The 25375-nt window shown below is 37.4% G+C and overlaps 1 protein-coding gene across 1 annotated transcript; it reads right to left on the reverse strand.

The window, feature by feature from the left end:
- Nucleotides 1-1533: 1533 nt before the first annotated feature.
- LOC308414858 (periphilin-1-like) lies at nt 1534-2610 on the reverse strand (the record flags this gene model as incomplete). The annotated part of the gene is made up of 1 exon (XM_080910060.1): nt 1534-2610. One exon carries the CDS (start codon nt 2608-2610, stop codon nt 1534-1536), a length of 1077 nt encoding a protein of 358 aa, XP_080766186.1.
- Nucleotides 2611-25375: the final 22765 nt, after the last annotated feature.

Genomic DNA, 25375 nt, shown 5'->3' on the forward strand with positions numbered 1-25375 from the left:
TCCAGTCCACTTGCAAATGGCACCTTCCACCTGAGCAAATTGCCAGCTAGTTTTTCTCCTCTGAGGACACCACAGCTTGAAGGTATCCCAGGAATTCTTCTGCACATAGGGAAACTGATAAAATGGAACCACAATCTGAAAACCTCCCAGGGGCTCTGCTGCACACAGAGCAAGAGACCCAACAGTTTGAAAGCCTTCCTGAGTTCTGATATACACAGAAAAAAAAATCCCCGAATTTTGAGGACCTCCCCAGAGAACAGCTACACACAGTCCTACAGCTTTGACTGCTCCTCTGAAGATGCAACAGTCTGAGGGCCTCCCAGAAGATCTGTTGCAACCAGGATAATAAATCAGCAGCTTCTCTGCACCTCTAAAGACCTCACAGTCTGACTGCATCCCAGAAGACCTACCAGAATAGCCACTGCATCCAAGGCAACAAGTCACCAGTGTACATGCCCCTCTAAAGACCCCAAAGTCGGAAGGCAGAAGAGGAGTTCGTTGCAGCCAGGACCACAGACCTACAGGGAGACCTGAAACAACCCAGGGAATAAAGACACAGGATCCAAATAGACACACCCTGACCAGCAAACACCAGGGATAAACAGATGGTAAGAGTCAAGCACAAGACCATAAGCAACAGAAACCAGTATATTTTGGTACCATCAGAACCCAATTCTCCCACCACAGCAACTCAAAATGCTAACAGTGCCCCTATGGTTTGCCACCTCGAATGATCTTAACTCCAGAATAATCTCCTGAGACCCAATGACCAATATCAGACTATCTCAACCCACCAGCTCCCAACAATAACACAGGGACGTTTTGGTATTTACAGATGCTTAGGCCTTATAGCTTAGGCCTGTTCCCAACTAGCTCCTATAACTTAAGTAACCCATTTATTTTGGTCCATGTCTGTCACGTGGCCTGTGACCTCTCATTCAGTCCCTGAAAGTCAGACTTCCTTTGTGTCTGGGTGGCAAGTTCCCTGCACAAATTCTTACCATAGTTCCTATCTCTGCCCTGATGTCCTGCCTTTCCTTCCTCACCTATAGGCGGCCAGTGCTTTATGAAACCAATCAGAAGGTGGTGGTGAATGTTTACCAACTGTGCCGACTCTGCTGACAACGTAGGATAACAATACCAAAGTCCCAACAGTACACAGCACTCTGCAGTACAGAAATCAACACACACAGACAACCTTTACGTGATGCTCAAGATTATTATCCTAAAATATCATGGAACACTATGGAACATGAGTTAAACTCAGAAGCTGCTCTCCAGAACTGCTTTTTTTTTTTTTTTTTTGAAGATTAATGTAACATTATTTTTAGAGGAAGTGTATGAAGATAAAGTAGAATATCCTACACATAGGGGAAACATTCGAATTAAGATACTTTAAAAGCTATTGAAGATGTTTATTTAATACCAGAAATGTGGTCAGCTATCATAAAGTATTTCTCTTCATCACAAAAGTAAGGATTTACACAGTCCAAAGAGAAAAAAAAAATCTAAAAGATTTTCTTGACCTGGAAACTACTTCTTCTTAAACGGGTCTTCAAAATCTTGAGTAGAATTATCGTACTCAGTAATGAAATGCTTGAGTTCTTCAACACAGCGCTCATGTATTTCATGTAAGTTCTGCCTCAGTGCAAACTGGATAGACTTTTCTAACGAGGGATCTTTCTCAACCAGCATTCTCACCACCATCCCGAAAGTCTCACAGTCTTGTCGGTAAACCTGCTCGATCTCTTTGGTTTTGGAGGCGATGGCTTTAGAGCGGCTGCTAAGCTGGCTGTCTTCACACACTTCTCTGCCATCTGTGGTGTTTGACTCGGGTTCTTCTGTCTGGTCAATAAGTAAGGGTGCCGTGGATCCCTCCTCAAACTCAGAAATTTCAGCCACGTTATTTTCGTCTGCCTTCTCTAGGCTTTCGGTAGCCCACTTGCTTTCAGCCTCAGGAAGTTCCTTCTCAGTTAGCCTGCTGGGTTTGTCTAACACCTTGGGTGAAGAAACTGCTGACGAACTTGATGGTGAAGCATCTCTTGAAGTTTTCAAAGATTGGATGGATCTCTCTTTACTTCTGTGCTGAGACTGATGAAAGGAGTTTGCCCTGCTCCGATCTGGTGAATACCTTCTGCGGCTGACACTGGAGCCGGATCCGCCCACACTGGAGTCCTTCCGGCCTACCGGTGGTTTTCTGAAGAAAGGAGCTTCCCTTTTATGGCGAGAACGATCTCTTGAGTAATGGGAAAAGTAGAAACTTTTTCTTCTAAAGCCATCTCTCATGCCCCTGTAGTAAGGCTGCCGGCTTGTGGAATGATCGTCTCTTGTCCAACTGTAGCCTAATTCATCTCCTCTGCGAGATGGGCCACTTCTTCGATCATGAGAAAAACTGCGGCCCTTGTCACATACTCGGAAGTCAACACGACTGTTATAGAATCTGTAGCCTGCTTCATCAGGTCTGGGTAGCAGAGGCGGTCTCTTGTCTAGGAGAGGTGGTCTCTTTGGCACAACATTAACTACACTGTGGTAGCCATCACTGGGATGGCTCCTGGGAGGCATCCATCCTCTCGGAAGTCGTTTGTAGTCATACCGACCCACAGACCACATTTCATCTCTTGTGGGAGTCACTGAGTTTCACTGCTGCGCCACCGCCACCGCCGCGGCCGCCGCTGCCGCTCGTGAAACCCGCCACGCCACGTCCGCTCGCCACAATGGCACTTCCGGCGTGTGCTGTGACGTCGCCGGTTTCGAGGACACTAAGGAAAAAGCTGTGCACCGCGCTGCTGTCGCAGACGCTCTTGCGCAGAAGCTCTTGCGTGCCCCGGAAGGTAGCTCAAGGGTGGTCGTTAATAACAACAAAAAGAACAGAAAACCCATGTACATATGGAAGCTGAACAACTCTTTCCACATTGATAATTTGGTCATGGAAGAAAAAACGAACAAAATTAAAGACTTCCTGGAATTCGATGAAAATGATGACACAGCATACACAAACTTATGGGACACAATGAAAGCAGTGTAAAAAGGAAAATTTATAACACCAAGTAGCTCAATAAAGAAATTGGAGAGACCCTACAGTAGTACCTTAATAACACACCTAAGAGCTCGAGAACAAAAAGGAGCAAACCTACACAAGAGGATTTGTTGCAGTAAATATTAAATGAGTGGCTTAACCTTTTATCCATAGCTTGTGCCAGCTCCAGCAGGGCCATCTAGCACTATGGTGATCTCTAATTTGGTGGCCTTATCCTGCCTCTATAAATGTTATGGTTCATTCCACTGTCCCTGTTTCTGTCCCAGAGGAAATGTCTACCCTAGTATGCTGCTTTCACTCAGTTCCCCTTGACTTGCTGTTGCCAAGCCATAGACACACACATCCCAACTCTGTTGCAGGCTTTATGCATTGTGCCACTACACACTCTGAATTCAATCAAGTATTCACAACAAAGAACACACCAAACTACTCTTATCCAACAGGCATAAGATAATTTCCCAACCTTTATAAGTTAAATTATCTTGTACATTTCCATCCCTTATAAAACATTCATTACAACCTTGCTTATGAAGAGATGTGTCGAGGGAAACAAAAGCATCTGCTTGCATCTTTGTTCCTTGTGGAATTCCCTCCTGCCAAGGCTTAATGCCCCAGTGTAGAAAAATGTCTGGGCTGGGAAGTGGGAGAAGATAGGTAGGTTATGGAACACCCTCATAGAAGCAAGGAGAGGGGGAATGCGATAGGGGAATAGAGGGGAGTCTGGAAAGGGGGATAACATTTGAAATGTAAATAAATATATCCAATAAAATCAGGAAAAAATGCTCTGACTTAGATTTTCTTCTTGTCTGAAGGAACTTCACAGGACAAAAAATGGAGACCATGGGAGAAAGAAGGTCTAGTGACAGGTCCAAATTAAAAGCCAGCTCCAGGGGAAGGCCAGGTTCCCAGGGCCCTGACACTGTTACTGATGCTGTGTTGTGCCAGTAGACAGAATCCTAGCATTGCTGCCCTATGAGAAGTTTAACAATCAACTGAAAGGGTCAGATGAAAATACTAGCACCCAACCTGTGGACAGAAGCCAGGGATCCCTGTGGTTGAATTGGCACAAAGCTAGAAGAAGCTGAGGAGGAGGGCAGACCCTTGAGAAAACCAGCAGTTTCAACCAACTTGGACCCCAGAGACCTTTCAGACACTGAACCACCAACCAGGCAGCATATACCAGCTGAGATGAGGCTCCCAACACATATTCAGCAGAGGACTGTTGGGTCTGAGCTTAGTCATAGATGATGTGCCTAACCCTCTAACGACTGGATGTCCCAGGGAGTTTGGAGATATGATGGGGTGGGGATGGAGGTTGGGGCATCCTCTTGGAGACTGAAGCAAGTGGGGCGAAAAAAAATATGGGATGAGAAAGAAAGGTTGGACTGGGAGTGAGATAACGACTGGACTATAAAAAGTTAAATAAAATAAAATAATTAAAGTTTACAAATACACTTTTGTTTTTAGAAATAGTCTTGAAATTTTGTATAGTCATTGTTGTGTTCTGCAGACATGTAGAGCAAGGGTGCCAAGAAACAAAGATTTCAATATGACAGTTCATTGAAATTTTCCTCTTAAGAGTCCAGTGACTTGATATTACAGGGCAGGTTGGTGCCCATGAGGTCTTCCAATTACTTCTTTTAGGAGAAGGGGAGAGATGAGCTCATGGGATGGAATATATGATGGTGAAATTGAGGGAAAGGAATGGAGCTGTGATCAGGTTGTAAAATGCATAAATAAATAAATAAATAAATAAATAAACAAACAAGAAAAATGATACCGTGAGTTTCAAGAAACTTATTGTGGAAATTAGAGGACAATGAAATTTACTAATATTCGGGAAAATGTAAGAAGTTGGAGAACAAAAGATAAAGGAGCATATTATAAGTATTCAGGAACAATAATTAGTTCTAGAAAAGAAAATCCTGTTTTCAAGGAGGGAGAAGAGTTCTCAAAGTTCTATAAATTGGATTATTATGCTGTTTGGTAGTTATGCATTAAATTTTATCAAATTGAGTTCATTTTTCAGAGTGAAGTAATTCATTAATTAAGTATATGAATAAGTGAGACTTCTAAGATAATTATTTTCTTCCCAGCGTAAACATTAAAAATAGTAAGATGATTAGCACCTGTAATAAGCTCTTTGGGGAAAATTCTTACCAAATACTTCCTATGGAAATGTTATCATAATCAATTTATTTAAATAATAATAACTTTAAGATGATTTCATTATACCTAACTTTTCTGGTGGTAAGCATTAAGAGAAACAATATAAGTTACATAGTTTCACAATGTTTAAGGAAACCAAAGAACATTTGTTTTATAGAATCTAGGGATTTATGACTTTTAAATCTATGTAACATTTCTTTGAACTTGCTAGTGTTCAAATAATAGCCCCAATATCTAGAGTAGCTTTCTACCAAAAGAAAGACAGAACAGAATATAGATGATTTACAAAAATTGTAATTACTACACTGTTAATAAATCTGAGAAAAATTAATTTTAAACCAAAGATTCAAAATAACAGCAGTTTATCAAGGAAACAAACATTTTTATCATAAACTTCTTTCTTCATATAGAATTAAACACAACCAGAAAACTCTGTCACTATCCCTCCCACCTCTCTCCCATAAATAGCATACAAAAAGCCTAGATTTCTACTTATAGTCATTCATCCATTGGCAGTCAATACTAGTAGCTACATGCTTCTTTGTTTGCTTATTGGTTAGTGTCTAAAGAGGCCAAATAAAGACACTTGGTTTTTAGCACTTCAAGCAGAAAATCTGATGTCTCTGTTTACCATCTCCTCTATTGTCAACACATACCACATAGGCACCTTCAACCTCCATTCACTCAGAGAGAGCTATAACTACCCCTTCACACAATGTAGATAAAAGCTAAATGACAAGTCCAGAATTTTACACCTTCCTGTCCTCCATGTGGCACATCCCTAACAAATATGGTTTTAGTGAAAACCCAAAATAGGTTTAAATCAAACTTCAACATTTCAGTATTTTCAATGTTTCAGATAAAAGTGAAAAATTTAACATCAAAACAATGTAATCACAATTAAAAAAAAAAAAAACCCACAAGTTACGGGTATTAACGTTTAGTCAAGAAAAATATAAAAAATCTTTTAAGATGACTTAAAAGTGCCTGTCAAACAATGACTTTATTGGGCAACTATGAATGTGTTTGAAACAAATAAGAACTAGAGACTCTTCTCAAGCAATAGAAAATATAATCTAATACAAATTCTACAAATGAAAACTATGAAATTACTACAGTAAAAAGATGTAAATGAGAAAGAAATGCAACAATGAACTTGAAAATAGAATATTAGGGTCTAAATGACCTTAACAGACTATAGACAGAAGAAAATTGTGACATCAATAAAAAGTCTAATATTCAGGTTGTTGGCCATTTGGAAGAAGGAAAAGGACAAAAATAAACAAATAATGTCAAAATTTTCTAGTTTCATGATAATTATAATAATTTTGATTAAGGAATATCAACAAACCACAAATATATTAAACCAAATGTAGAATATGATGAGGCATATTATAATGACACTTCAATAATTAAAAATGAAATATTATCGAAGGAGTTATGGGGAAATTATATATGACCTATTACATGGAAGCAATTCAACTGGCAATAGAATTCTCTGTCGAAATCTTAGCGGTCAGAAGGTTACTGCATTTGTATAGTGTTGATGCATTTGACTAGTCAGAAGGCTAACGCTAATGGGATTTGTTAGATTGGCTTATAAGCTGTGGTTTCACTATTCTAATAATGGCCAGCTCTTTACAAAATCTCCAAGAATCCAAGAATTGTTGTGTCTATGAAGGTGGATGTCTCAGCTGGTCTTTAGTATACATCAGAATGTCAAAGAAATAGATAAGGAAAATATTTTCTATTTCCATCCATTTGTCTAATAAATTTGTGAAGTCACCATTTTGAATAGCTGAACAGTACTGTATTGTGTAAATGTACCACATTTTCTTTACCCATTCCTCTGTTGAAGGACATCTTGTTTTGTTTCCAGTTTCTAGCTATTATAAATAACGCTGCTATGAACATACCGGAGCATATGTCCTTGTTATATGTTGGATCATCTTTTCAGTTTATGTCTGGAAGTGGTATGTCTGGTTCCTGAGGTAGTACTATGTCCAATGTTCTGAGGAACTGCCAGACAGGTTTCCAGAGTGGTCATATCAGTTTGCAATACCACCAATAATGGAAGATTGTTCCTTTCTCCACTTCCTCATCACCATCTGCTGTCACCTGAGTTTTTTATCTTACCATTCTGACTGGTGTGAGGTGGAATCTCAAGGTTGTTTTGATTTCCATTTTCCAGATGACTAGGGATGTTGAACATTTCTTTAAGTGCTTCTTGGCGATAAAATATTCCTCAGTTGAGAATTCTTTGTTTAGCTCTTTAACGCATTCTTTTAATGTCTCCAAGATATTTGAATTAGTAAGGATATTTGTAGGACAACTCCCAAGGATATAGCAGTATAATCATGTTTACAGAAACTAACTTAGAGGTGCATGACAAACCACTTATTTCTTTGCTAATATCAAGCATTTTTAAAAATTTAAATAAGAAGCAACACAAGCTTGTAAAATAAGCTACAATTTATAAATATGTTTCATAGAATCCAATGCTCTGTTCCAGCCAGCAAAAATGACTTAACGATACATGTTTAGCTCCTATATCTTTTCAAACTTTGATAACCTTAAATTATTTGGATAAACTCAATAATAAAAAAACAGTGATATTCTGTAATGGTATACTATGAAATAATATAAATAAATAAACACATAAATACGTAAACAAACAAACAAACAAAGTTAGTACCTAAACTCTCTGTGGACTAATGTCTTCATTCTTTAAATTTTTATTCTTATGTGAAAGGGGTTTTAGTTAAATCATCAATTAGAAATTCAAGGCTCAAATATAACAAAAAATAAAACTGCAAAGTCCTAATCTTATAAAAGCTACTAATCTTTTTTTTTCCTTTTCCATAATCCACATTTCATTTATTTGTTGAGAACTTAGAAACCTCTCCGTAATTGCAATTTTCTTGAGTGTAGAAACTTCTTATATTTTTCATGAATAAGCAAGTATATTTATTTATTTATTTTAAACTTTACTTTAAAAAAAGATAAAAGAAAAATTTTTAAACATTTTTGCATAAATGTATACAAATACATTTTTGTCAGTGCTTGGCTTTTTTTATTTTAAGGTTTGATACTCTGCATTAAGGTCTTACTAGTTTACAATGAGCAAAATGTACATGTAAAACAGGATGTAACCTGGAATTAGCCAAAGTTTTCTTGGTGTGTAAAGATGGAGCATAATGGTTATCTTTTTTGGTTGTTTTTTTTTTTTTTTCTCTTGAACTTCACACAGTCTGTGAGTTGTTTCTGGGGCAGTCTGATCCACTAGGGTTACCATCCCACTATCAGTGACTGCATATTATGTCTGTTCTTTTGTGACTGGGTTATCTCACTCAGGATGATAATCTCTAGATGCAACCATTTTCTAAGAATTTGGTTAAGTCATTGTTTCTGATAGCTGAGTAGTACTCCATTGTGTAAATGTACCACAATTTTTGTATCCATTCATCTACTGAAGGACATCTGGGTTATTTCCACCTTCTGGCTATTATAAATAGGGTTGCTATGAACATTGTGGTGCATGTATCTTTGTTGAATATTGGAGTGTCTCTGGGGTATATGCCGAGAAGTGGAATAGCTAGATCTTCAGGTAGTACTATGTCCAATTTTCTGAGGAATCAACAGACTGATTTCCAGAGTGATTGTATCAGTTTACAACCCCACCAACAGTGGAGAAGTCTTCCTCTTTCTCCACAACCTCGCCAACATCTGGTGTCCTTTAAGTTTTGGATCATGGCCAATCTGGTGTGAGGTGTAATCTCCGGGTTGTTTTGATTTGCATTTCCCTGATGGCTAAAGATTTCTAGTACTTCCTTAGATGTTTTTCAGCCATTCGATATTCCTCAATTGAGAACCCATTTTTAATAGGGTTGTTTTATTCTCTGGTGTCTAGCTTTTTGAGTTTTTTGTATACCTTGGATATTAGGCCTCTATCTAATGTAAGGTTGGTAAAGATCTTTTCCCACTCTGTTGGCTGCCGTTTTGTTTTCTTGACAGTGTCCTTAGCCTTACAGAAACTTTGCAATCACATTAGGTCCCATTTGTCAATCTTTGACCTTAGAGCAGTAGCCATTGGTGTTCTGTTCAGAAAATTTTCTCCTGTTTCTACGTGTTCTAAGGTTTTCCCTAATTTCTCATCTAATACTTTCAGTGTACCTAGTTTAATGTGGAGATCTTTGATCCACTTACACTTGAGGTTTTACAAGGAGATAAGAAAGGGTCTGTTTTCATTCTTCTGCATGCTGAGTGCCAGTTGGACCAGCACCATTTTGTAAATAGGCTTTCCTTTTTCCATTGAATGTTTACAGCACCTTTATCAAAAACTGGTGACCATATATGTGAGGGCTCATTTCTTGATCTTCTATTCTATTCCATTGATCTATATGCGTATTTCTGTACCAGTTCCATGCAGTTTTTAGCACAATTGCCTTGTAATATAGCTTGAGGTCAGGTATAGTGATTCCTGCAGATGTTTTCTTGTTCAGGATGGATTTTGCTATTCTAGGTCTTTTGTTATTCCAGATGAAATTGCACATTGCTCTTTCCAGCTCAATGAACAATTGGGTTGGAATTTTGATGGGGATTGCACTGAATCCATAGATTACTTTTGGTAAGATGGCCATTTTAAAAATGTTGATCCTTCCAATCCATGAGCATAAGATATCTTTCCATTTTCTGAGATCTACCTCAATTTCCTTTTTAGAAGTTTGAATTTCTTTTCATACAGGTCCTTCACTTGCTTAGTTAGAGTCACACCTAGGTATTTCATAGTTTTTGTGATTATTGTGAAGGGTATCTTTCCCCTAATTACTTTTCCCAGGTTTGTCCTTTGAATATAAGAAGGCTATTCATTTGTTTGAGTTAATTTTATATCCAGCCAGTTTGCTGAACTTGTTTATCAGCTGTAGGAGTTCTCTGGTGGAATTTGTAGGGTGGCTTAAGTACACTATCATGTCATCTGCAAATAGTGATGTTTTTACTTCTTCATTTCCAATTTGTATCCCTTTGATTTCCTTTTGCTGTCTAAATGCTCTATCCAAGACTTCCAGTTCTATGTTGGATAGGTAGGGGGAAAGTGGGCAGCCTTGTAAAGTCCCTGATTTTTTATTTATATTTTAAATATTATCCCCTTTCCCAGTTTTTCTCCATAGACCTCCTATCCTATTGGCCATCCAGGGACTGTCCACATATTTCTAAAAGATAATTTTTGGAGAAAATAAAATATTGTTAACAAAATATGTTTGGGAAATTTAATAGTTTCATTTTTTATTAAAATAACATTTTATTAGGTACCCCCTAAATCCTGACAGTCAAGAGTCTAGATAAAATAAATTGCTTAAATCTAAATTTTCCAGAGAAGGTTTTTAATTGAAATGCCCTGGCATTTTCATTAATATTTGCCATTATGCTTTGTTCATGTTTGCTCATCCACTACCTTCTCCATCTCCCCTTCCTTTTTACCTGCCAGTTACAGCTTGTCACTTCCATCTCATCAAATAGTCCTTCTTATTTGAATCAAAGATGAAGAGCTGAATCTAAATTTTCTATATAAGAGAACACATGTAATATATTGTCTTTATCCTTTTTATCCTAACTTCACCACATTTCTGTATTATGTCTCTCATATACTCCAAACACTATGATTCTACTTTCATGTTACATGTAAATCATTTTCATATTGTCATAGATATATGTACTTAAATTTATATATCAAACACAAGAGAAAATGTCTAAAACTGACTTTCTTTTTTTCTCTTACAACTTTACTTAAAAAAGAGGGATACATATACAGATTTTTAAAAGCATTTTGAAACTGACTTTCTGAGCCCTGATAATATTATTCATCATGATAATCTTAAGATCTAACCATTTCCTTCCAAATTGACAATATTTTTTTTAAAGCTGAATAATGATCTATTTCTTTGACAAGATGATTTAGATTATTTTAACTATGTACCAAATAATGGTATGTATGACACTTCTATTTTCAGTTTTCAGAAGAACCTTTTAACTGGTTTGCATGTGGCTGTAGAATTTGCATGCGTATATATTGGATTTAATGATTCCTTTTTTCATTTGTCATTGATAACATTTGTTATCATTTGTTATCTTGATGATAGCCATTATAACTGAGAGATAGAATCTCATTGTAGTTTTAACAGCTAAGTGTATTGAACACATTTTCCATATATTAACTAGTGTTTGTATTTCTCTTCCAAGGACCTGTCTATGTAATTCATTTTTCTATTTATTTATTGGTTGATTTGTTTTCATTAGCACTTGATTTTTCTTCTAATCAATTTTATGTAGACTACACAATTTAAATAATTTGAATATATATAATAGTACTGAGAGTGTTCGTATCAACATAACAGTCTATTTATTCTAAACCTAACACCTCTTATAGACATGATATGTTCATGAAGTACAGGAAATTACTATATTATTGCTATGAATAAATTTCTTAGATTAAATGTCTCCAGTTTACCATCAATTTTTCTTTTGTTTTGTATTTTTTTTGTTTTTATACTACTGGATGTATCCCAGATCTGAACTCTTCCTTAATTTGACATTTGTGAGAGTTTTTCAGGCTTTATTTAATTTTTATAACTCTGTCAGTTTTGAAGAATAATTATTGAGCATTTGTAGAATGTCCTTTAAATTGAGTAAGTCTGAAGTAATTTCTCATGATTAGATGAAGGTTATAGGATTTTGAAAGAAATATAGCAGAGGTGAAGTGCCCTTCTCATCACATCTTTTTAGAGACATGGCTGCCTGTTATCACCATGACACATTATTAGTAAATTTAACCTTGGTCACTTGGTTAAGTGGTGTTATTAAAACTTTATCCATTATAAAATTACATTGTATATTTTTAAATTGAGTTACTAAATCCATAAAACACTCAACAGCTATTTTCCTTTTGGATATAATTTTTATTGATAATCTGTATGAAGAGTAGTGTTTCTGGTATATTGTGCTGGGTTAATATAAAGTATCTAACATTTTTAGTTAGTCACTTAATCAGATATACATTTACCAAATAAAAAACTATTCAAGTTTTTCATAAATGGAAGTAGGAGTTCTGAGACATTCTCCTTTGTCACCTAGTTCATTAATTATTTCAAAGGAAATTTGTTCAGTGAAATGTGATTTTACTTGTCAAAAGATGTATTATGTCATTCTGTTTTTCAATTATTAAGATGTCAGGTTTTTATTAATTAAGTTATTTATTTATTTACATTCCAATCACAGCTTGCCTTCTCTCCTCTCATTCATGTCCCTTCTTCTTTTTTTTTTTTGTGATCAAAGTTCCTTTTTTTTTAAACGACTTTATTTTGCAAAACAAATATAAATGTAAAGATTTTAAACATTTTTTGCTTAAAATTATATATTTTTGTCAGTACTGTTTTTTCAGACATTAAAATAAATTTTACATAAAACCATGTGAATAAGTTTTTTAGTCAGTACTTGATTTTTTTCAAGGGCTTGACAGTATGCATTGAAAACATACTAGTTGCAATAAGCGTAAAGTACATGCAAAACAAAACACAACATGGGAATAGTCAAAGTCTTCTTGTTTTGTGAATATATGTATATTTTTTGTTTTCTTTATTTCTTGGACATCATACAGTCTGTGAGTTGTTTCTGGAGGAGTGCAAGCCTCTGGGGTTAGCATCCCACTATCAGTGACTGCATATTATGTCTGTTCTTTTGTGACTGGGTTATCTCACTCAGGATGATCTTCTCTAGATGCAGCCATTTTCTTAAGAATTTGGTTAAGTCATTGTTTCTGGTGGCTGAGTAGTATTCCATTGTGTATATGTACCACAATTTTTGTATCCATTCGTCTTCTGAAGGACATCTGGGTTCCTTCCAGCTTCTGGCTATTATAAATAGAGCCGCTATGAACATTGTGGTGCATATATCTTTGTTGTGTATTAAAGTGTCTCTGGGGTATATGCCCAGAAGTGAATAGCTGGGTCTTCAGGTAGTACTATATCCAATTTTCTGAGGTATCGCAAGACAGATTTCCAGAGTGGTTGTATTAACTTGCAACCCCACCAACAGTGGAGAAGTGTTCCTATTTCTCCGCAGCCTTGCCAGCATCTGCTGTCATCTGAATTTTAGATCTTGGCCAATCTGATTGGTGTGAGGTGGAATCTTAGGTTTGTTTTGATTTGCATTTCTCTGATGGCTAAGGATGTCGAGCACTTCCTCAGAAGCTTTTCGGCCATTCGGTGTTCCTCAACTGAAAATGATTTGTTTAGCTCAGTACCCCATTTTTTAATAGGGTTATTTGATTCTCTGGTGTCTAGCTTTTTGAGTTCCTTGTACACCTTGGATATTAGGCCTCTATCTGATGTGGTGTTGGTAAAGATCTTTTCCCATTCTGTTGGTTGCCGTTTTGTTTTCTTGACGATGTTTTTAGCCTTACAGAAACTTTGCAATCTCATTAAGTCCCATTTGTTTATCTTTGACCTTAGAGCTTGAGCCATTGGTGTTTTGTTCAGGAAATTTTTTCCTGTGCCTATGTGTTCTAAGGTTTTCCCTACTTTCTCATCTAATAGTTCCAGTGTATCTGGTTTAATGTGGAGATCTTTAATCCACTTACACTTGAGCTTTGTACAAGGAGATAAGAACGGGTCTATTTTTATTCTTTTGCATGTTGAGTGCCAGTTGGACCAGCACCATTTGTTGAATAGGCTGTCCTTTTTCCATTGAATGTTTACTGCTCCTTTGTCAAAAATCAGGTGACCATATACATTAGGGCTCATTTCTGGATCTTCTATTCTATTCCATTGATCCACTTGCCTATTTCTGTACCAGTACCATGCAGTTTTCAGCACAATTGCCTTGTAATATAGCTAGAGGTCAGGGATAGTGTTTCCCACAGATGTTTTTTTGTTGTTGAGGATGGATTTCGCTATTCTAGGTCTTTTGTTATTCCATATGAAATTGCACATTGATCTTTCCAAGTCCATGAAGATCTGGGTTGGAATTTTGATGGGAATTGCATTGAATCTGTAGATTCCTTTTGGTAGGATGGCCATTTTTAAGATGTTGATCTTTCCAATCCATGAGCATGGGAGATCTTTCCATTTTCTGAGATCCTCCTCAATTTCTTTCTTTAGAGGTTTGAAGTTCTTGTCATACAGGTCCTTCACTTGCTTAGTTAGAGTCAGACCAAGGTATTTCATAGTTTTTGTAACGATTGTGAAGGGTACCTTTTCCCTAATTTCTTTCTCCACATGTTTGTCCTTTGAGTATTGGAAGGCTACTGATTTGTTTGAGTTAAATTTGTATCTGGCCACTTTGCTGAACTTGTTTATCAGCTGTAGGAGTTCTCTGGTGGAATTTTTGGGGTCACTCAAGTACACTATCATGTCATCAGCCAAGAGTGATGTTTTTATCTCTTCTTTTCCGATTTGTATCCCCTTTATCTCCTTTTGCTGTCTAATTGCTCCAGCCAGGACTTCCAGTACTATGTTGAATAGGTAGGGAGAGAGTGGGCAGCCTTGTCGAGTCCCTGATTTTAGTGGGATTGCTTCAAGTTTCTTGCCATTAAGTTTGATATTGGCTGTTGGTTTGCTGTATATTGCTTTTATTATGTTTAAATATGGGCCTTGGATTCCTGTTCTTTCCAGGACTTTTAACAGGAAGGGGTGTTGGATTTTGTCGAATGCTTTCTCAGCGTCTAGTGAGATGACCATGTGATTTTGGTCTTTAAGTTTGTTTATATGGTGGATTACATTGATGGATTTCCTTATGTTAAACCATCCCTGCATCCCAGGTATGAAGCCTAATTTGTCATGATGAATGATCGTTTTGATGTTTTCTTGGATTCGGTTTGCAAGGATTTTGTTGAGTATTTTTGCATCAATGTTCATAAGAGAGATTGGTCTGAAGTTCTCTTTCTTTGTAGGGCCTTTGTGTGGCTTAGGTACGAGGGTTATTGTAGCCTCAAAAAATGAGTTGGGTAATATTCCATCTGATTCTATCTTTTGAAATAGTTTGGCGAATATTGGTGTTATATCCCCAATAAATGTCTGATAAAATTCTGCACTGAACCCGTCTGGACCTGGGCTTTTTTTGGTTCGGAGGCTTTTGATGACTTCTTCTATTTCTTTAGGTGTTATAGGGTTATTTAGATGGTTTACTTGGTCCTGGTTAAACTTTGGGACCTTGTATCTGTCTAGGAATTCGTCCATTTCCTCCAGATTTTCCAATTTTGTGGAGTATACGTTTTTGTAGTAGGATCTGATGATTTCTTGAATTTCCTTAGTTTCAGTTGTTATGTCCCCACTTTCCTTTCTGATTTTGTTAATTTGGATACTCTCTTTTTGCCTTTTAGTTTGTCTGGCTAGGGGTTTATATATCTTGTTTATTTTTTCAAAGAACCAACTCTTTGTATTGTTGATTTTTTCAATGGTTCTTTTTGTTTTTATTTGGTCTATTTTTGCCCTAATTTTGATTATTTCTTGCCGTCTACTCTTTTTGGGTATATCTGCTTCCTTTTGTTCTAGGGCTTTTAGCTGTGCTGTCAGGTTGCTGATGTGAGCTCTCTCCAGTTTCTTTTTGGAAGCACTTAGGGCTATGAGTTTTCTTCTCAATTCTGCTTTCATTGCATCCCATAGGTTTGGGTATGTTGTGTTATCATTTTCGTTGAATTCTAGAAAGTCCTTAATTTCTTTCTTTATTTCTTCTTTGACCCTGCTATCCTTTAACAGAGCGTTGTTTACTTTCCATGTGTATGTGGGCATTTTGTTGTCTTTGTTGTTGTTAAAGACCAGCCGTAGACCATGGTGATCTGAGAGGATGCTTGGGAGTATTTCAATCTTCTTATATTGATGAAGGCTCGTTCTGTGTCCAATTATGTGGTCAATTTTCGAGAAGGTGCCATGGGGTGGTGAGAAGAAGGTGTATTCTTTTACTTTACGATAGTATGTTCTGTATATATCTATTAATTCTAGTTGGTTCAAAGTCTCTGCTAGTTTTGCAGTGTCCTTGTTCAGTTTCTGTTTCCCTGATCTGTTTATTGGTGAGAGTGGGGTATTAAAGTCTCCCACTATTATTGTGTGGGGTAAAATGAATTTTTTGAGCTTTAGTAGAATTTCTTTTATGAATATGGGTGATTTTTTATTTGGAGCATATATGTTAAGGATTGAGAGTTCCTCCTGACAGATTTCCCGGGTAATGAGTAAAAAGTGTCCTTCTTTATCTTTTTTGATAATTTTGGTTGGAAATTTACTTTATTCGATATTAGAATAGCCACTCCAGCTTGCTTCTTGGAGCTGTTTGTTTGGAAGTTTTATTTCCCACCCTTTTACTCTGAGATAGTGTCTGTCTCTGTCTCTGAGATGAGTTTCCTGTATGCAGCAAAAGGCTGGATTTTGTTTATGTATCCAGTCTGATAGTCTATGTCTCCATTTTTGTTAATAGATATCAAGGAATAATTGTTTCTGTTTCCTGCCATTTTTGCTTTTTTGGGTTGAGTTGTGTCTGTGTTTTTTTCTTCTTTTAGTTTTCTTGTTTAGGAGTTTTCTTGTTTTTACTAGGCTGTATTTTCCCTCCTTGTATTGGGTTTTCCACCTATAATTCCTTGTAGTGCTGGGTTTGTGGTCAGATATTGTGTGAATTTTGATTTGTCTTGAAATATCTTTGTCTCTCCATCGATGGTGATTGATAGTTTTGCTAGGTATAGCAGCTTGGGCTGGCACTTGTGCTCTCTTAAGGAGTGCATGATGTCTGTCCAGGCTCTTCTAGCTTTCATAGTCTCTGTTGAGAAATCGGGTGTGAGTCTGATTGGTCTGCCTTTATATGTTACCTGACCTTTTTCCCTTACTGCTTTTAGTATTCTTTCTTTACTTTGGGCACTTGATGTTTTTACTATTATGTGTCAGGAGGTATTTCTTTTCTGGTCCAACCTATTTGGAGTTCTGAAGGCTTCTTTTTGCTCGTAGTCATCTCATTCTTGAGGGTAAGGAAGTTTTCTTCTATGATTTTGTTGAAGATATTTACTGTGCCTCTTAGTTGATACTCTTCTCCCTCTTCTATTCCTATTATTCTTAGGTTCGGTCTTCTCATTGTGTCTTGTATTTCCTGGACATTTTGGGTTAGGAACTTTTTGTTTTTTGCATCTTCTCTGGCTGTTTTGTCTATGTTTGAAATGTTGTCTTCTGCCCCCAAGATTCTCTCCTCGATCTCTTGTAATCTATTGGAAATGCTTGCTTCTGTGACTCCTGATTTCTTTTTTTGGTGTTCTGACTCTAGGGTTATCTCTTTTAGCGCTTTCTTTATTGTGTCAATTTCTGTTTTAATTTCCCTCTTCCATTCCTTTATTTCTTTGGTTCTGTTTTCCTCTCGTTCTTTGAGTTCTTTGAGTGTTTTTCTTGTTTCTTCTTTAAAAGCTTCTGAATCTTTTTGCTTTTCCTCCCTTTCTTGTTTAAGTAACTCTATCAGCGTCTTGAGGCATGATTTCAGTTCTGTGTCTTCTTTCTCTGGAGTGTTTGGAATTCCTATGTTTGCTACTATCGGAGAGCCGGGTTCTGGTGTTTCTAGATTGTCTTGGTTTCCTTGGGATATACTCTTTTTCTTTCCTCTTGCCATTTTGTTTTCAGTGATATGTTCTTGCCTTTCCCTTGTATCTGGTCTGTGTCCCTGGTACACTTTCCGTGTGCACTCAGCAGAGATCTCCCTACTCCCCGGCAGCCCAGGTTCCGGGTGGCAGCTGGGCCAGGCTCCGCTCTGCGTCCTGAAGTCGCCTCCGGGTGGGAACAGACGTTCCTAAGATCTGTTCCTGGTCACAGATGCTCAGCCTCTCCGAGCCACCTTTCCGGCTGGCAGGTGGGCCAGGCTCTGCTCTGCGTCCTGAAGTCGTCTCCGGGTAGGAACAGAAGTTCCTAAGATCTGTTTCAGGTCCCTGGATCGGGGAGGACAGGGCAGGTCAGGGCAGGGGGTGCCCTTTCCGTGTGCACTCCGCAGAGATCCCTCTGCTCCCCAGCAGCCTACATCTCCCACTCACCAGTTGCTTAGCCTGTACGAGCCGCCTATCTGGCTGGCTGTTGGGCCAGGCTCTGCTCTGTGTCCTGAAGTCGTCTCCGGGTGGGAACAGAAGTTCCTAAGATCTGTTCCAGGTCACAGTTGCTCAGCCTGTACGAGTCGCCTTTCTGGCTGGAAGTTGGGCCAGGCTCCACTCTGTGTCCTGAAGTCGTCTCCGGGTGGGAACAGAAGTTCCTAAGATCTGTTCCAGGTCACAATCTCCCACTCACCAGTTGCTCAGCCTGTAAGAGCCGCCTTTCCGTCTGGCTGTTGGGCCAGGCTCTGCTCTGTGTCCTGAAGTTGTCTCCGGGTGGGAACAGAAGTTCCTAAGATCTGTTCCCGGTCACAGTTGCTCAGCCTGTACGAGCCGCCTTTCTGGCTGGCTGTTGGGCCAGGCTCTGCTCTGTGTCCTGAAGTTGTCTCCGGGTGGGAACAGAAGTTCCTAAGATCTGTTCCCGGTTACTGGATGGGGAGGACAGGGCAGGTCAGGGCAGGGGGTGCCCTTTCCGTGTGCACTTTGCAGAGATCCCTCCGCTCCCCCGCAGCCTAGGTCTCCCACTCACCAGTTTCTCAGCCTGTACCTAGATTTTTTAAAGTTAGATATTTACAACATGATAGTATGCTACCGATGCAAAAATATTGTGCAGAAAAATGACCATTATAAAAGTAAAGTTGCTTTCCAAAGGTCATTAAACACTTTCTATAAAATAAATCTTAATAGCAATTATTTGAGCTTTGTAATGTGTAATATTTAATATTCATGCAATCCTTCTATCACTGTTGCCTGCTAAAGCTACCATAATAAATATGTACATAAATGAGCATGGCTGGATTCCAATAGCAATTTATTTTCAAAAATAGAAGCTGGCTGGATTTAGTCATGGATTTCCAACTCAGCTCTATTCAATAAACATTTAATGGATTTTAATTCAACTCATTTTAAAAATAGTAAATCATGTAGTATATAATAATAATATTTTTGATGGAACTCATTATGTACTTTAAGTTGTTGGTACCCTGGAGAGAAGTTCCTAGGTCTGAATCACATTATTCTCTACTTTGTACCATACTGTATAATTCTCATTAGTAACTACTACACTAAAAAATATTTTTTTTTAACAATAAAGCTATTTGGGCTGAAAAATGGCATTGTAGAAAGAGAATCTACAATGAGCCGTGAAGTATATACATATTTAGTAGCCCTGATAAAATATCCAAAGATATTACCCATTTTATGTGCACTGTATACATAAAGTAGTGATCAAATTTATAAAATAATACACAAATTTAATTGGTATAGTAAATTTAATACAGCCATAAAATTTTTGACACACTCTACAATTAGTAGGGGATCTGATACATTAGCATCCATTTACAGCTGATTGGGTTAGGATGGTATCCAATCAAAAAGAATCTTTTATGATGAATAGTTGAAACTTCTAACTTCCATATTCAAATAATCAGAAAGGAAAACAGTTTAAATGTGTAGCCCAGGTTGACCTTGAACTCGTGATCCTCCTGCCTCTGCCTCCTTCAGCAAATCCTACTGGTGTGCGCCACCACAACCGGCAGGAAAACAGTTTAAAATAAGGTTTAAAGAAGTCTTTAAAAAGTTCAAAAACTAATTTTATGACAAAGAAGATTGAAACCCAATTAATTGTATTTTAAATGGTTTCTGAGAAATGTAAGAAAATATTTTCTAACAACAAGTATCATTTATTATTTTTAACTCAATTTTATTTTTTAATTATTCACCTTTTATCTTTCTCACTTCCCCCTGTCTGATCTTCCTCTTCCACAATTCATCCTCCATTCCTCTCCCCTTCTCCTCAGAGCAGGTGACTCCCCCTGGGTATGTTCCCACCTAGCATATCAAGTCTCTGTAAGCATAGGTGCTTCCTCTCCAAGTGAGGTCAGACAAGGCAGGCCAGCTAGTAAAACATATCCTCCATACAGGCAACAGCTTTTTGGAAAGCCCCTGTTCCAGTCATTTAGGACCCACATAAAAAACAAGCTGCACATCTGCCACTTGTGAGCAAGGAGGTCCAGCCAGTGTATGCCTTTTAGTTGGTGAGAATCACCTATTATTAATGTTTTTAAATAAGTTGTTTAAGTTTGCAACAGGTAATGAAGCAGAGGATCAGAGTACTAAAGGATATGGCTTTACTTTTAACATTTCTACATTTACTATCGAATCACAAATATAGATCTATAGGACCACCACTATGGCCCACGTCTTGGTCTTGTAGAATTTCTCACTAGATTCCCAAATACCCAATGCTCACATGTGAGTAAGTGGAGTAAGTATGTGTGTGTGTGTGTGTGTGTGTGTGTGTGTTTGTTTGTGTGTGTGTGTGTTTGTGTGTTTGTGTGTGTGTGTGTTTGTGTGTTTGTTTGTATGTGTGTTTGTTTGTTTGGGTGTGTGTGTGTGTGTGTGTGTGTGAGAGAGAGAGAGAGAGAGAGAGAGAGAGAGAGAGAGAGAGAGAGAGAGAGAGCATAGAGTTTAACCACGTAACCATTTATACAGCTCTACTTTGAGTTTTTAAAGAAGTCTACTGAGGGTAAAAATAAATTTAGGCAGTGGCCATAAAGTAACTGAACCTCAGGAAAACAAAGCCAAACAAAAACAAAACCTTATTCCTCATTCAAGGATTTCTTCTATTACAACATTTTTCACCCTATTTCATATATCTTTCTGGAACACTCTACAGACTCTGCCTGAGCTGAACAGTCAGCTATACTGTTAGCCATGCAACCACCAAGCCATCACTTTTCCAACTCATGAGATCACATTATTAGAGCCATGGCAACTGCAGCTCTTGTAGCTCATGGCATTAATATGTCTAGCCTAACTTTGGGAAGCTTAAAGAGTATTTTTTTTATTTGATGCCATTTCATTTTATTATTTTAAATTTATTTAACAAGACTGTTAAGAAGAAAAGCTTGTCAAGAATTGGACGGCTTTGACATATATTTGCTCACGCAGCTTTTTCTGAGAGTAGAAGAAGTAGTGTCTTGGTACTTCTTTATTTTAGAAAGAGGCATTGCCAGAAGCCTGGAGTTGCCCTCAAATGCTCTGTCAAGATTAGAAAATTCTGGGTTTTGACAGTTCCACCATCACCAAACAGTGAAGATTCCCTGTACTATGTTTGGCATTTTCTTTTTGAGATTATCTTTTTTGCCATTTCATTTTATGGATGAATTTTATACCACATTTGTCCACAGCCTTTGTTACTCAAGTTACTTATGCTGTGTTGAACCATAGTTTAAAAAGTATATGATTGCCACTTCATAACTGTAATTTTGGCACTGTGATAAATAATTATGTGAATATGCTGTATATCAGACATGTGTACTCAGTGAAAGGTTTTTTTCATCCCTCAAAGAAGTCGTGAACCTCAGGCTCAGAAACACTGTTCTAATAAGATGAAATTCTAAAAGCTTATTCTTTCTTAAAAATATATTTCATACCATTTTGGCTCCTGTAATCACACAGGATAAAATCTAATTGCATTTTTGACACTCTTTCAACTACTGATTTTTCAGGTACAGAATTATAAAAGTATATTGATATTATGCTAACAATCTCTTACTATTAATAAAGTATCCTCAAGTACATTATCACACAGAAAATCTAAATGGTAGATTATTCAGTAAATTTTACTCAAGAAAAACATATTTGTTAGAAACTCTCACAGAATAGTTCAGGTTATAGGAGGAGCAAGTAAAGGGGTGTGAGTTATATTGTTCATCATAGTAATTCACATTCAGTAAAATAAGAACAAATGAGACTGGACAGATTTCAAGTGGTTTTTATGTTTTAGACATTTTTATCTATGTGAAATTCTTAGGACTATTATAATGCAGAAGTATGAATTAGTTGACATTAAACAACAACATGAAAACAGAAAGAACATAATGTAACCAGTATACCAGGCTTATCAAACAATGGCAAGAAATCTATTGGCTTTTTAATTTTTGTGTTTACCAGTTCTGTTTGTCATAGATCTATTTCATGACTTTTCCTTAAGTGTTCCAGCAACCTCAGAATATGTCTTTGCTTTTATTTTGCACTGATCATCCTATACACACAGGCGTAGGTAGTAGTGATGTTCGTAAAATGCCATTCTCTTTTATTCATTAATGTATAGTGTTGATTGATGCTAATTACCTTTCTACCCTCAAGTTTGGGTATAACACTGGTGACATTAGAGCTCAGAATCTAGGAGAGGTTACATATTACCATTCTCTGGTCAGATATTATATTGTTAACTTGACCCAAGCCAGAGTTATCTGTTAAGAGGGAACATCAACAAAAAAAGACCTCCAATATATTGTCCTGTAAGCAGGACTGTGTCGTATTGAATTTATTTTATTTTTATTGGTTATTTAATTTACTTACATTTCAAATGTTATCCAATTTCATATTTTACCTCTGGAGTCCCTCTATCCCATGCCCTATGCCTCTATGAGAATGTTCACCCAACAAATCCCATTCACCTCCCTCTCCTGGCATTCCCCTACACTGGGGCACTGAGACTATCACTGGACCAAGGGCCTCTCCTCTCATTGATGCCTGGTAAGGTAATCCTCTGCTATAGGTGCAGATGGAGCCATGGATAAATAACTCCATGTCTACTCTTTGGTTGGTGGTTTACTCTCTGTGAGGTCTGGAGTCTGGTTAGTTGATATTGTAGTTTTCCCTATAACATTAAAAACCCAATTAGCTCATTCAGTCCTTTTTCTAACTACTCCATTGGGAACCACTTTCTCAGTCCAATGGTTGGTTGAGAGGAATCAAATCTGCATGTCTTTGGCTCAAGCTGACCTCTCTCTGGAGAGAGCTGTATCAGGCTCCTGTCAGCATTCACTTCTTTTTATTTATTTTTTTCAGATAATTGTTCTTTTTTATTAGATACTCAATATTTGCATTTGAGATGTTATCCTTTTACCCAACCCCACTCCAATTCCCCAACACCCTCCAGTTGCCTTCTCGAAAGTGCACTCCCTTCTGATCCCCCTCTGCACCCCATTGTCTTGTCATTCCTCTACATTGGGAAAACTTTCCCTTTCTGGAACAAAAGCCTTTTCTCACTTTGATGCCAGATACTGCTATCTTCAGCTACATATGGAACTGGAGCAATAGGTCTCTCAAAGTGCACACAAAGGTTGGTGTTAACTCGACAGGACTTTTGAAGGATTCTGTTCTGTGATCATGTTGTTATCTTCCCAAGAGGTTGCAACCCCTTTCAGCTCCTTAGGTCCTTTCTTTAGCAACCTCATTGGGATCCCCAAGTTCAGACTAATGGTTAGCTGCAAGCATGTTCAGTTGTATCTATATGACTCTAGCATAGTCCCTGAGAGGGGCATCTTACTCTGGTTCCAGCAGGTAAGTACTTTTTAGGATCAGCTATAATGCTTTGATTTGGTGACTGCATATGTGGTGAATCCCCAGATGGGCCGGTTTCTGAGTGATATTTTCTTCAATCCCTGTTCCTCTGTTTGACCTTGCATTTCCTCCTATAAGAGTTTTGTTCTCCATTCTAAGAAGAATTGAGGCATCCCCATTTTGGCCTTTCTTCATTTTGAGCTTCATAATGTCTGTGAATTGTTTCTTGGGTGTTGGGTATTCAGAGCTTCCTGGGGCTAGTAGCTGCTTATCAGTGAGTACATACCATATGTGTTCTTTTGTGACTGGGTTACCTCACTCAGGATATTGTCTAGTTCCATCAATTTGCTTAAAAATTTCATGAAGTCATTGTTTATAATAGTAATAATCCATATGTAATACATTGTGTAAATATAACACACTTTCTGAATCTATTCATCTGTTGATAAACATCTAGGTTCTTTCCAGCTTCTGGCTATTATAAATAAGGCTGCTATGAATATGGTGGAGCATGTGTCTTTAGTATATGTTGGAGGATCTTTGCGTATGTGCCCAGAAGCAGTATAACTGGGTCTTCAGGTAGTACTATGTCCAATTATCTGAGGAACCACCAGACTGATTTCCAGAGTGGTTGTACCAGGTTACAACCCTGCCAACAGTGGAGGAGTGTTCCTCTTTCTTCACTGCCTCTCCAGCATCTGCTGTCATCTGAGTTTTTGATCTTAGCCATTTTGACAGGTATGAAGTTGAATCTCATGGTTCTTTTAATTTTCACTTTCCTGATGACTAAGGTTGTTGAAATTTTCTTTAGATGTTTCTTGCCCTGTCAGTATTCTTCATTTGAGAATACTTTCTTTAGCTCTGTCTCCCAGTTTTCATAGGGTTATTTGATTCTCTCTAGTTTAAACTCTTGAGTTCTTTGTACATATTAGATAAGATCACTTTCTTAGATGTGGGATTGGTAAAGAAAGATCTTTTTCCAATATGTTGGTTGCAGTTTTGTTCTATTCACAATATCCTTTGCCTTAGAGAATCCCTGCAATTTCATGAGGTCCCATTTGTCGATTCTTGATCTTAGATCATAAGCCATTGGTATTATACTCAGAAAAATTTCCCCATTGCCTATGTGAGGCTCTTCCTCACTTCCTCTTTTATTAGTTTCAGTGTATCAGGTTTTATGTGAAGGTTCCAAATACACTTGGAATTGAATTTTGTACAAGAAGGTAAAGAATGAAAGAAGAATGGGTGGATTTGCATTCTTCTACATCCTAACTGCCAGTTGGACTTAGCAACATTCATTGAAAAAAATTTTTTTTCCAGTCAATGGTTTTAGCTTCTTTGTCAAAGATCAAGTGACGATTGGTATGTAGGTTCATTTCTAGGTTTTCAATTCTATTCTATTGTTCTAATTGCCTTTCTCTGTACCAATACTATACAGATTTTCTCAGGACTGGTCAGTAGTACAGCTTGAAGTAGGGAATTGTGATTCCCCCAGAAGTTCTTTTATTGTTAAGAACAGTGTTTGTTATCCTAGGTTTTTGTTATTCCAAATGAATTTGCAATTTGTTCTTTCCAATTTTATGACTAAATGAGTTGGAATTTTGATGGAGATTGCATTGAATCTGTTGATTGCTTTCAGCAACATACCCATTTTCTTTATTATTCCTGCCAATCCAAGAGCATGAGCGATCTCTTCATTTTCTGAGATCTTTGATTTGTTT

The sequence above is a fragment of the Micromys minutus genome (genome assembly GCF_963924665.1).
Source record: "Micromys minutus genome assembly, chromosome: X".
Lineage (NCBI taxonomy): Eukaryota > Metazoa > Chordata > Mammalia > Rodentia > Muridae > Micromys > Micromys minutus.